Below are 13,764 nucleotides of genomic sequence, written 5' to 3'. Positions count from 1 at the left end.
TTTCATGTACATGTCCCGATATCCCTACACATGGATTCACGATGGACTTCTCTTTCCTGGCTAAAGGCTGAGCCAGTTGGCACCCAACTGTTCAACATACAAGGTCACCTGCCCGGGGAGTCGGAGATGGATTTCTATGAGAGGCGCTACCAGGAAAGGGTCAGTTGACCGACTTGTGCCTCAGAAGTTTTTAATCTATTGTTGGTCAACTTGTAGTTAGAGTCTGGGTTTATAAGGAGTGGAGGTATCTTTGAAGTTATGAAATCTGTGAAAGTTTCTCGTATGAAGCGTTTCCCTGCAAGCTTCATACAGCTTCAGTCGAATGAATATGTTCTTATTTTCAGGTGTCAAAATGCAATCTTAACTATCATGAAATTTCATTCCCCTCTTTCTGTTTTTTTTCAGCAAAAGAAATCCAATGTGTATCGGCCACCTCTCAAGTCCAGGGCCGACCAGAAAAAGTAAACATGACAAGAATGATTTGAACAGGCACGGCTGTGATCGTTTTTGTTGATCGGCAAACTGACTCAGTAAATTCGAGAATGAGTTTGCTTTGAGTAATTTTCACAATCAATATGTGGATGCATGTCAGAACTGGAGTCATTGTTGACCCAATAAGGTTTATTGACCTAGTGACTCTGACTTTGGTCAGCCTCCGAAAACACTAGTTGATAGTCTCAGCCACTTCTTTAGTTTAATAATCTGTTAATCTCAGCACATTCTTTACTCAAGGAAAACTTCAATCTTTCTCAGTGACGTCGCGATTCTTTCTGTGTCGCCACGCTGATGTGTGTGTAGGAATATCCACGTGTGTGATTATGTTCAGGGCGAAGTCTCTATTTGCAATATTGGTGAGCTCCCATTATATTTTAAATGCCATTGCTGGTAGCTGAACTGTTGTACTCGATCTTGGTTTATCTAGGTATTTGACTGGGAACTATTGGTCTTTTCATGACAGATAGTGAAAATGTGAGATTTCCCTGATTTTGTAGTTTGTCCACCGTAGTGCTGGTGGCAGCACCTGACGGTCTTGAATTAAAATATGGGAATAGTTTGCAATGAGTTTCTTGGTCAAGGTACTTGTTTTTAGGCCTAATAATGTGACTCCAGGTAGTAATTTCTTTTATTACTATAGAACGGAAGTGACATGTGACAAGGTGTTATTGGATTTGAGAGTGTTCTTAATTTTGTATCATTTTATATTTTTTCAGAAACCAGAGACCTGATTCACAAAGCCCACTTAACGAGTTACGTGTGCGTAACCTCCTCGGAGTGTTTCCTTAGCAGTTACGTGGTATTCACGAAGCACTCTTAATTGTAAGTGAATGCGTAACAAGTCCGTAAATCTACGTGTGGTCCTGACACCCTCTTAGAGTACACTTAGTGCTATGAAGGCGAGTGTTGTGAAGATGGCAGCTGCTCTCGTTGTTATTGAGGAGGAAAACCAGCGAGCTATTCGTCGCGAGCGGGTTTTCCGAGATCGTGTGCACCCGTTAGACGAGTTCAATGACGATCAACTTCTAGGCGTTACAGACTGACCCGACCAATCATTCTGGAAGTAATAGACCTTATAGGACAAGATGTAGAACACCCAACGAGAAGGTCCCATGCTATCCCTAGTACATTACAAGTGCTAACAGCTCTAAGATACTACGCTACCGGATCCTTGCAATTAGCGAATGCTGATATGGTTCATGTAAGTCAGCCAACCGTGTTGAGGATAATTACTAGAGTATCGGAAGCACTGCTTAACAGAGCAAGGCAGTTCATTTCGTTTCCTCATGATCTGGAGACCCAAGAGCGCATTTCTGAAGGATTTTACACGAGGAGAAATAGGATTCCAAACGTACTTGGCTGCATTGATGGGAGTTTGGTTGCCGTCAGAAGTCCAACTCAGAATGAAGAGGCTTATGTGTGCAGGAAAGGTTTCCATGCTTTGAACATCCAGGGTGTGTGCTCCCCTGATTTGAAGTTCACGGATATCGTCGCACGTTGGCCCGGATCCACTCATGATTCATTCATATGGTCCGATAGTGAACTAAATCGTGAAATGCAACAAGGTATTGGTCATGCCGGGTTTCTTGAAGACAAGGCGTATCCATTGCGATCGTGGCTTCTTACCCCAGTTCGAAATCCAGCGGATGCAGCTGAAAGGCGGTACAACACTCACCATCGGCGAGTACGTTCAGTCATCGAAAGGGCATTTGGGCGTTGGAAGATGAGATGGCTGTGCCTCACCAGAGAAGGTAATGCTTGTTAATTTTTGTTAACGCCTTATGCCTGTGACAGCTTTGGGTTACACGAGGTGTTATGGCCTTAGGCTTTCACCTACATGTATTCATGTGCTGTAAACGATCGTGTAGGGGAAATTACCCCCCCCCCCACCCAAGAATAAACAAGAAACCAAAGATTCTAAATACTGTAGAATCGGTCAGGAACCGTTGCAACTTTCCAGGTGGCAGCACTCTCAATGTAATCCATTTTAATATTAAAATGTAGGTGCTGTCACCTGGAAAGTTACAACGGCTCCTGACCCGATTCTGCAGCATGGCAATGCCTGTGTACATGTATTTGGAAAAAGGAAATCAAGACATTTTCGTCGTTTCAGATGGTGTCATTAGGCTGATCCCAAGGAAGTGTTGCCAGGTTGTGGTGGCAACCGCAGTGTTGCACAATGTATGTGAAGAACGTGGTGTACCTCTTTCACCCGGTGTGCCTAATAATGACTACCATCCAGATGATGACGACAACCCACCTCTACTGCAAGATGACGAGGACGGTCGTAGGACAAGAGCGAAGATTATAAGGGAACATTTTAACTAACTGAAGAAGAAAATGTAAAGAAGTGTTACCGAACTTATCAGAATTTAATTTCAAAGTAAAGACAAAGTAAAACACACATTCAGATGCTAATTTGGCTTGTGGAAAATATTTAGGTCAACTATGAACTTTATTGGCTTACCGCCAGTCGTATATATTTACCGCACTTCCGTGTTGAAATAGACCAGTCCATTCTTTCAGATGTGAAGGGCAAAATTTAATGAAATATACTGAGACCCACAACTTACTTCTTGGTCTGCTTCCTTTTTTTAAATTGCTCAAAAATATTAACAGGTACATGTACATCATCCTTTGATTTGTCTACACGATTTTCATTGCCCTTCACTTTATCTTTCTCAATAGACACCAAGGTTTGAAGCAATTCTACAGCCGTCTCTGTCAACTTCGTTCTTTTTTCTTCAAGCTTTAGCCGCTGCTTGTAGATTTCCAGGCGTTGTTTCTCAGTGGTGACCAGTTCGGCAGTTGGCGTTGGGGGAGGTGCGGTCTTAGAGGATTTCGCTTCTGGTGTCCCGATGGCAACCCCGACAGCAGCAGACGCATTTGGTCTTTTGACGCAGGGCTGGTGCTTCACTTGCATTTGCGTTCTGTTGGAAAAAACAGCCATTTTAAAAGGAAACTCCACTGGAGGGGTTTTCAAGTAACAGTAGTTTTCGTCATTGCTATAATTGTATGGCTTTGTCTCCAGCAGAAGTAACACAACGTGTCATCCGCCTTCATTGACCTACTACATGTACCGGTACTACAGAACACTCTAGTTTCGGCTTGACGGGATATTTCAGTGGCCTCTAACGACCAAGCTGCATTTACTACAGTAGGAGAAGAGAACTTTTAAAACAACGTGCCCATTATGCCTATTTGTACATTTTTCTACCCTCTGTAGGCCTATATTCTTACCTCTCAAACGGTGGTGGTGTTGGGCTTTTAATTGGAGACCCTTCATAATGCGGATTATTCTTCGACCTCTTCGATGTGATGCCAAAAGTGGGGCTGCCTTGCGAGATATCAAAGTCATCCAAATCACTACCTGATGCGTCACTACCTGATGCGCCGTGACTTGGTGACATCATAGTTGGCGACTTCACAGTCTGAAAACAGAGGGTATCTTCAATAGATGCAAGCGGATGGTCCCAATAACGTTGGGAACCACATTATTTGCAATACCATGGACGAGTCACGCAATGCCACATATTTTTCAACCTATGAAAATAGCGGGACGATTAGGTACATGCGCCAGCCGCGACTAGTTTCGGCTCTTGAGAAAGCCAATGCGATGGTAATTCAGTGAGCAACACAAAGTGCTGAGGCAATTTTTGACAATAAGCATCAGTAGTTTGATTCAACCAATCAATGTTGAAGCCTTGAATGTGAATGAACCAATTGCAGAAAGAGTCTTTGGCGACAATTTTTTTGGCCCTCTTTTTGAGCCGACTTTACAGTACATACCTTTGTCCTGCTTTTGGGTGTGGTTTGTCTGGCTGCCGAGCCGTACCCTCCATCAATGCCTTGGACAAGGTCATTGCCCATTAGTCCAACAATCCTCTCGTCCATGTTGTTGAGGCTACATGACATTCCTCCACCACTGGCACAATTGTCACCCGAGGACGGGTCGTCTAGGGGTAGATTCCCTGTTACAGCCACCGAACGCGTCTTCTTTGATGCCTTCTTCTTCGCATTCAGTTTGAGATCGTCCCATTTTTTCTTCAACTCTTCCTTAGTTCGAAGGCATGGCGAAATACTGTTAATTTTAAGGGTAATTTCTTTCCAGGCCTTGTTTTTTCGTTCAAGAGTCACATTATCCCCAAACTTGCTGCTTATCAGTTTCCACCTCACGGACACCAGATCGACGAGTTTTTGTATTTCTCGTGGCGTGAAGTTTTCCTTTCTTTGCCTTTTCTCACTGTCATGTCTGTCCGTCATCACTGCTGGCCTAGTCACCGATACATAGTGTGTGCGAAATTTTACAAGAAACAGTCTTATAAAGGTGTACTGTGATCCTTTTCACGTAATAACGCTATTTGCATAATAAGGCCAGTCTTGCGCTGGCTGTGAACCCACATACAATGGTTATTGCTGTAGTTACGCATTCACTTAACGTTACTTGTTCACTTATCCTACGCAATTGCTTAGAATAGGCTAAGAAGGTTCTGTGAATGAATCTTAGTGTTTGCGTACATTTTCCGTAAGTGTCCTCTAAGGCACCTTCTCCATAGAGCTATACCCTATACTACACTATACGCGAACAATGGCTTCACAAAGGGTGCATGACCATGAAACTATTGTTCGCGTATAGTATAGTATAGGGTATAGCTCTATGGAATAGGTGCCTAAGAGAACTCTTAGATCGGAAATCTTAGAGGGTTTTGTGAATCAACTTTAAGGTTTATAGGAACCATCCAGCCGTTCTCTTCATTATTTCTTCGTATATGTCACACGTATTGGATAATATTCTTCCTCTTGGCTCACTGGCAAAAAAGAAAAAATACCGGTACCATCTAAGTATAGCATTTTGGTTATAAAATTGACTGAATTTCAGGTTATTGAAGAGTGTACATGTCACATGGAAATTGGTTGACATCTGTTCAACAGTTTAGGAGTATAGGACTTTCTTGGATTTTCACGATGGCGGCCATATTTGTCATGGGATTTGACTGAACATTAGGAATATAGATGAGAGTACATAGGTACATAATCACATGAAGTTTGGTTGCAATCCGATCATTAGTTTCGGAGTAACAGGACTTTGTTTAATTTTCATGATGGCCGCCTGAATAGAGAAATAGAGGGGTCCCTCGATGTATGTCCTCACAAGTTTAGAACCTTCTAGCTCAAATGGAAATGAAACGTGCCACCTATCATCGCTCTAGCTACAACCATTAGCTTCAAAAAGGCAAAAACCCAATTTCCAAGATGGCAGCCTGGAGGTCAGAGAAAGTAGGTCATATCGTGAAAAAGAAAATACGTCTGGGCATATTGCCCAAAGTTTTAGCCATCTAGCCCTAGCATCTAGCCCTAACGATGGACGCCGACGGACGCCACGGTATCGTATAAGCTCCCGAGAGGTGAGCTAAAAAGGTAAAGGAAATATACACTAGAGGCACCACGTTTGCTGGCAAACGCTAGTATAGCCGCACTTTGGTGAAATCAGGTTGCTGGTAGTGTAACTGAATAGAATAGTAAAGAAGGAAGCTGATGATTGGAGTGGCTTTTATTATTATTTTGGGTAGTCTATTTCTATAGCGAGAAATGTCTACGTGAACTCGTTCAGAAAGTAGAGAGGTCACAAGATATTTCCAAGTTTTACAACAAAAAGGCTGCCAGTCGGCCATCCTGAATGCAAAATCAGCCATTATCAAACTTGACCTTGATATTCACCCGATACACATACACACCAAATATGAAATGTCTAGGCAAACTCGTTCATAATGTAGAGAGGTCACAAGGGATTTGGAAGTTTTACAACAAAATGGCAGACAGTCTGCCATCTTGAGTGCGAAATCAGCCATTATCGAACTTGGCCTTGATATTCACCTGATACACGTGCACACCAAATATGAAATGTCTAGGCAAACTCGTTCAGAATGTAGAGAGGTCACAAGGCATTTGCAAGTTTTAAAACAAAATGGCCGACAGTCGGCCATCTTGAGGGCGAAATCAGCCATTATCGAAGTTGGCCTTGATATTCACCCGATACACGTGCACACCAAATATGACATGTCTAGGCGAACTCATTCAGAATGTAAAGAGGTCACAAGAGTGTGACATACAGACGGACGGACGGCCAGATGGTCGGACGGACAATCCTGATAAAAACAATATATCCGAACTTTCTCCGAAAGTACGGATATAAAAAAAACCTGATGGAGTCCTGAGCTTGAAGGATTATGGTAACTGTGCAAAGTAGCTGAGAAGAGGCATCTCCAATGTAAAGGAAATCAAGACTTAAAGCAAGCACTCAGAACATGGTACAAAGACGATCGAGTAAGATTTTTATAAATACTTCCGCAAATCCAATTGTGCATTTCATAGCAGGCAACTAGAAAATATTGAACAGTTACAAACACGCAATCCGCGAGTATTCTGGCAAGAAATTAGAAAGATAGGCCTAGGAAAAGAAAGGCAGGAAACAGAAGCAGTTCACATGGAGAATGGTACCATATCGCAGAGTAGAACGGATATTATGTATACATGGGTAAAGGACTTTGAAAAATTGTATAACGGTAACCGCGCCCCTTGATAATCCGGACACCTACGACGTGGCATTTATTGATCCCCAGCGTAACACACCAATAAGTATAGCTTTTTGGTTAAAAAGTTGACTGAATTTCAGGGTTATTGAAGAGTGTACATGTCACATGGAAATTGGCTGACATCTGTTTAACAGTTTAGGAGTAATAGGACTTCGTTGGATTTTCAAGATGGCGGCCTGGCGGCCATATTTGTCATTGAAAATTAGGGATATTGATAAGAGTACATAGATACATAACCACATGAAGTTTGGTTGCAATCCGATCATTAGTTTTGGAGTAATAGGACTTGGTTTAATTTTCAAGATGGCTACCTGGCAGCCATATTGGTAAATGGATTTGACTGAAAATCAGGGATATGGTAGAGAGTACATAGATATACAATCACGTGAAATTTGGTTGCAATCCCACTTTGTTTCATTTTCAAGATGGCCGCATGGCGGCCATATTTGAAGTCCGAGCGAAACAAATTTTTGGGGTAGAATAGAGGGTCTCTTGATGTATGTCGTCACAAGTTTAGAACCTTCTAGCTCAAATAGAAACTAAACGTGCCACCTATCGGTGTTTAGTGAACTTTGACCTCTGTGATCTTGAAAAGTACGTCAAATCAAACCCCTGGGTGAAATCGCATTAAACCTTATTAGATACACCCACCATTAAAATTTCGTCACTCTACGTACAACCATTAGCTTCAAAAAGGCAAAAAACTATTTCCAAGATGGCCACCTGGAGGCCAGAAAGTAGGTCATATTGCGAAAAAGGAAAATACCTCCGGGCATATTGCCCAAAGCTACCATCAAACCAAGTTTTAGCCATCTAGCCCTAGCCATGCTAGCGGTGACGAAACGTGTTCTGCTAACGGACGACGACGCCGGCGGACGCCACAGTATCGTATAAGCTCCCCAGGGGTGAGCTAAAAACGGAAGGTAATTTTTAAGGGTACCAAGGTTGGTCCTGGGTACCTTTTAGGGGTAGCCAGGACGACATCTACCGATTCTGCTTTACTAACCGCACGAAACCTGTTGCAAAATGTTCAGCATATTTACATGTATCAAGATTGATCATCGCCAGACATTTTGAGCGGGTGGGGTAACCCCCGCCAAACGTCCCTAATTGCCTCACCCCAGATCTAAGCTAGACTAGCTCATTTAAACCATGCTAACCGCACGAAACCTGTTGCAAAATAATCAGCATATAATCCTCACGTTTCAAGAAAAACCAATGCCAGACCCTTTGTGTGGTGGGTTACCCCCACCAGACGCACATAATCATCACCCCCCCCCCCACCCTGCGTGGACGATGACAACTGAGAAATTTATTGTACACAGAGTAAGTCTCTTTTCTATCTAAACTTTGCACAATTGAATTTGAATGGGAGCCTGGAAAGAGTGAAACGTACAAAAGTGCGAAACTTTGCTTCAGAAAACGAAAGCGAGGAAAGCAAAGTTCTGAAACATTTTGCAACAGGTTTCTAAATGAGCTAGTCTAGCCTATTTTGGGGTCCATTTATTTATCCCCTCCTAACCACACCCACCACAACGAGTGCGGAAGACGTTCATATCCTTTGATAGTGACCCTAAGGGAGCCTTGAGACACACATAGAAATTGGTTAATTTTACAGCTAGGTCAACGATCTGAGTCAATGTTATGGCGGAATTCTAGAAGCACGTGTAGTATTAGTCACATAAAGTAAACTCGACTGACATGGTGTGAGTTGTCGAAGTCAGAGAAGAATGGTGAGTTTTCCCTAATCGTGAATGATTTATTGACTGTTGAGAATAAGATAATAAGAAGCTACAAGATAGATACCACCATAAAGTATATTGAGTACGCAAAGGGTATATAAAGGATTTGAAGGCATGTGGCCGTAACAGGACTGACACAAAACCAGCTGGAAGTTGACAAGGATCAGAGAACTTGAGAGATAAATGGTGTTGCAGTTCTACAATCTGCAGATGGGTTACCTCCAGACAGAAGTTAGGAAGAAAGTAAACCTTCAAAATGTACGCTTTCGTGAGAATACAACTAGACTGGCACTGGGAGTACAGTGGGACTCAATTACCCTACCCCCTCCCCCCAGACATATACTAGCAGACATCATTTACTTGACCCTAATGTAATTTGATAGGATGACAAGAGGCCCAAGGGCCTGGCGCTCTGCTGGATGACCTAATAACATAGGACTGAGGGTGTAAAGTAGTAAATATCGGCTTTATACTACTGTTTGAAGGTCGAGAGAACACGTTATACCACTAAAATTTCCAATGCAGAGCTGCCAGCTGGATGAAATATGATTGAGCCAATCAGCCATGGTATGTAAATATTACAGGAGGCAATGGAAGATATCCCTAGTTCAGTATGTTGTTTCGGTAGCTTTACAGAAAAGAAGTGTCAGAGGATGAGACTTCTCCATTGACAACTGTGGTATGTCCAGGCTGGGTTGTACAGCACAAGGATACAAAATGCTGTCTGTAATTGAGAGGTATCCTGATTTAACAGAGGTCAAGATAAATAGAAATTACCAGTTTGGGACTAACACCACTGTTTTTTTTTAAAATAAGGTAGAGATTACAGGAGTCAACAAAATTAATTTTATTGAGAGAAATTGACCTGTCCTGCAGGTGATTGGAATTGCGTATCCCTAGTGAGTCGATCGGGAACCAATCTATCCTTGGCGCAGACAGGTTCAAATTGGCTATATCTTGAATAGATTGAATTGCGATGAAAAACTAATGCAATAAAGGAGCAATATCGAAGAGACAAATTAATCAAACCAATTGTCGTGTTTGGGGGTCTGCACCGTTAATTTTTCCTCCATGACAGCCACAATCCAATACAGAACAAGACACTAACAAATGCGACAGATTATTCACAACATACTTATCATCAGAAACTTCCTACGGCTACACAATACAGGATGACTCTCATCCATGACAGAAGCTCACGCGGCCCTTCCTCCTGACCTACTTCTCCGTTAAGTCACGTGGTCACCAAAACGCACGTGGTGGTGGGCGTGGCTAATCAATCTAATCAATATATAACATCCCCCTTATTTCTTTTTTTTTTCTTTCTTATAGTCTAAGTGCACTGTAAAAAAACAAAACAAACAAACAACACTATAGCATAGGATAGCATAGCATAGGCCTATACTTTTGTTACGATCATTACAACTCTAATTTCACTTGAAATTATCTACTGAATAAAACCAACAAGCTGGATAAACAAATTACACATTTCCTCCCCCTTGTTTCCTAACGAGAAAACGAGTTAAAACATCATAGGCCTACATGTAGCACATACAATTTAAACAACGACTTTCAAAATGTAAGCCTAATCCAAGAAGTAGTACATCTTAGTCCACTACATCACCTTCAATTGTACAAACGTCTGGAAACTCCTCAAAAACTTGTCTCTGCTGAAATACAATCCTAAACATTATAACAATGCACTATGAACACACATTAAAACAAAATACAAGAATCAATAAGATTCAGTCAAAACCAAACATAAAGTCTGCCAAAATTTTACTGCAGCCAATGGACTACGAAGATTTGACGCTAGTGAGTGGAAAACACCAACTCGAGAAATGTCCCAGAAAAACTCGAAAGCTTTAAATTTTGGCTTTGAATAGAAAAAAAATGATAATAATAAAAAAAACAAAACACATGCACTAATGGGCGTGTCGCAAGAGATGAGTCACAAACAACTATCGCATAAGACACAGAGCAAAAAGGGAAAACACAATAAAATACATGATACACATGATACACTGAAATATGCATAAACGACGTCTGTCATCTGTCGTCCAATGTCCGCTGAAATGCAACAAACCAATTCTCTGTATGAAACGCACAGGGCCAACTTGGGCAAAACACACAGTACAAATACCACAATATCTGTGATTAAATTGGCTTCATCTGAAACAAATGACTGTTATGTTGCAAAAAAAAAAGAAAAAAAGTCAGTCCCCTTCTGAAAATGGAAAACTCTTGAACCTATTCATTACTGAACTAGATTGCAAAGATCCGTCTCCTAAAAATAAGACAATAAATCTATCATTATTCCTTAAGGGTATTGCAACATTGTTACATTTCTGAACTCTATAGTCTCTGTCACTTTTCCTCACATCCAAACTATTATTCTGCTTTACAGATACACTAATATTTGCAGGTACAATGTAAGTGTAACCAAAAGTATACAGATTGGTTACCTAGAGTTTCATTCTCTTGTGGAATGATGGTCAAAGAAACAAACAAACTGTCATATACATGTATACACAAAATACAAGAACACAATACAAGAACAAACCTTTTTATTCAACAGAACTATACATGAAAATACACATGAATGGGCATCACTTGTACCCTATAACAAGGTAACCGGAAAAACGCCGACCGACTGACCTACCATCATTCATAAATACTATAGATCCATGCACTTGATTGGGACCAACGTTTACGAAAACGTCGCGTCACGTCACGTTACACTAATGTAAAATGCATGGTGACGTGACGACGATCAACACTACGTCATGTAAACGTTGTTCCAAATCAAGTGCATGAATCTATAGAGGGTGCTTTTGTGGGTAACCGGAAAAACGCCGACCGACCGACCGACCTACCGACCTGCCAACCTACCGTCATATGCAGTATCCCTTTCGCTTTTCTATAGCACATGTATCTGTGTAGTGCCCAGCGCAATTCACGTGATGGATTCGGACATGTCTGACAGCAGCATATTCAGTCAATTAAACCGGGAAAACGAGCCCACGCGGTAAGGAACTGATAACGATACTCTAAAGATTTAAAAGATATGCTTTGTCTACATGGTCGGTGGATATAAAAACATGATTTGGGCCTAATCTATGCACTGTAGTTTTTCTACTCGAGTGTCTCGACCGATGCAATGCATGAACTGCAACGCGCAATATGCATTTGTTGTCATTTGAACAGCTTACGTGCGCTTGTTTACAATTTCATTTCACATGACCTGCTATCGTGGATTGGATATATCACATTGACTTATGAGACCTGAGACTCAAATACGAAACTCCTTGGGTTGGTAGGTCGGTAGGTCGGTCGGTCAGCGTTTTTCCGGTTACCAAGCGAAAGGGATACTGCATATGTCGGTAGGTCGGTCGGTCGGTCGGTCGGCGTTTTTCCGGTTACCCTATAACAAAATGTTAAAATCGACAAATCGACAAATGTGGAATCAACCTTGCACACAAAAATGAAATGGCCAGGGCCATTGTGCTCACCTGTCGATATGAAAGGGAGAGTTTGAGGAAGAACTTGTCATTGTTAGGGGTTAATCATGCAATAGTTGTGGGATGGTGTGGTTTGTCTTGAAAAAGTGGAGTTGGTCATAATGTTTTCCGCGTGCACATGTTACTGACGTTGGAATAAGTGAATCGTAATTTGTGGGAGAAGCTGCGAGATGTTTTCTGGCCAATTAAAACGGGTTTACATGTGTCTTAGCTATTCAGTGACTATTGAAAATGAACAGCGCATTTACATTTTGTAAAACCTGCACTCATTGGCCGAAATTTCAAATGAATGGGATGAACCTGTGGAATTGCGTGTGATTACGCTATCTTGAAAGGAGTATTTATCCTCGTGCATGCGTCTCCCGCATGCATTTGCCGTATAATCCTGTTACTTTTATTTATACAGCGGTGAACGCAGAACGGAGCATGGAAAAACCATCACTCACAAAAATGGTTGTCTGAGCACTCGTGACACGTTTACAAAAGTTAAAGCAACTATTTTTGGTGGATGTTTACCCAATGAGTAGCGTCTGGGTCATTATAAGCCGTTAACATGAGTTTAAAAGCGCATAGTGTAACGAAAGGGTCCGGCTTGACGCTAATCTCCGATGACGGCATCCGCCATTTTGACGTATTCTCGAAACTTCGGGATCATCAAATGGAATGGACATCACATAATTTCTGACACACACTGCTACAATTCATCATTTGATTGTTTTTAGCAGTATTATTACGCCACCCGTATTGGCAGGGCAGCTTGAACACAACTGCGGTTTGCATTGACCAATATTCCCCATTCCAAACCGAAGGACAATCCGACAAGTTTGTCATTTTACCTTCCAATCCTGGTCAAAATTTTCTGAAACAATCGGCAATGAGAACAAACTAATAATTTTAAAACAATCACAAGAATGTAATTAACACATACCACCTGGTCTGAAGAGCGGATGATCGACTTATACCATTGATTGAAGGTGATTTAATTCCTTGTTCGTCTCGCTTCAAACTTATATGAAATGGTCCAGGGACCATGTGCTCACCTGTGTCGAAGGGGAGGCTATGGAGTCAGTGATTCTGACATTGGTAAAGCTGTATATATCATTTTATGGTCAGACCAGCAATTGTCAATGATCCCTGTATGGTGCACATGATGTGCATTTGTAAATACAAGGTCTAATTTGGTGTGGTAATCAGTTGTTGACCTTTGGCCCCCTATTGGCCAAACCGTAAATCGTATGACGCCACGATTCAGTCTCTGAGTAAAGGTCACCCAAGGGTATATATGTACCAAGTTTGAGTTCAATAGCCTCAGCGGTTACAAAACGTGCCACCATTGACTAACAGCGGTGCCGTCGGCGAACTTTGACCTATCTTACCTTGAAAATTAGGTCAAATCAAAAACCCGGAGGATAT

General features: G+C 41.7%; 1 protein-coding gene across 1 annotated transcript; it reads right to left on the bottom strand.

Annotated features, from left to right (window-relative positions):
• Positions 1-2,952: 2,952 nt before the first annotated feature.
• Positions 2,953-4,758, bottom strand: LOC135502214 (uncharacterized). The gene is made up of 3 exons (XM_064794870.1): positions 4,285-4,758; positions 3,736-3,926; positions 2,953-3,425 (listed from the first exon to the last, which is right to left on the bottom strand). The coding sequence occupies exons 1-3, from the start codon at positions 4,756-4,758 to the stop codon at positions 3,065-3,067; spliced, it is 1,026 nt and encodes a 341-aa protein (XP_064650940.1). The 3' UTR covers positions 2,953-3,064.
• Between the last annotated feature and the right edge of the window lie 9,006 nt (positions 4,759-13,764).

Source organism: Lineus longissimus, chromosome 18 (assembly GCF_910592395.1).
Source record: "Lineus longissimus chromosome 18, tnLinLong1.2, whole genome shotgun sequence".
In the NCBI taxonomy this organism is placed as follows: domain Eukaryota; kingdom Metazoa; phylum Nemertea; class Pilidiophora; order Heteronemertea; family Lineidae; genus Lineus; species Lineus longissimus.
The sequence above is the reverse complement of the archived record's forward strand: the minus strand, read 5'-3'. Positions and strand labels throughout refer to the sequence as shown.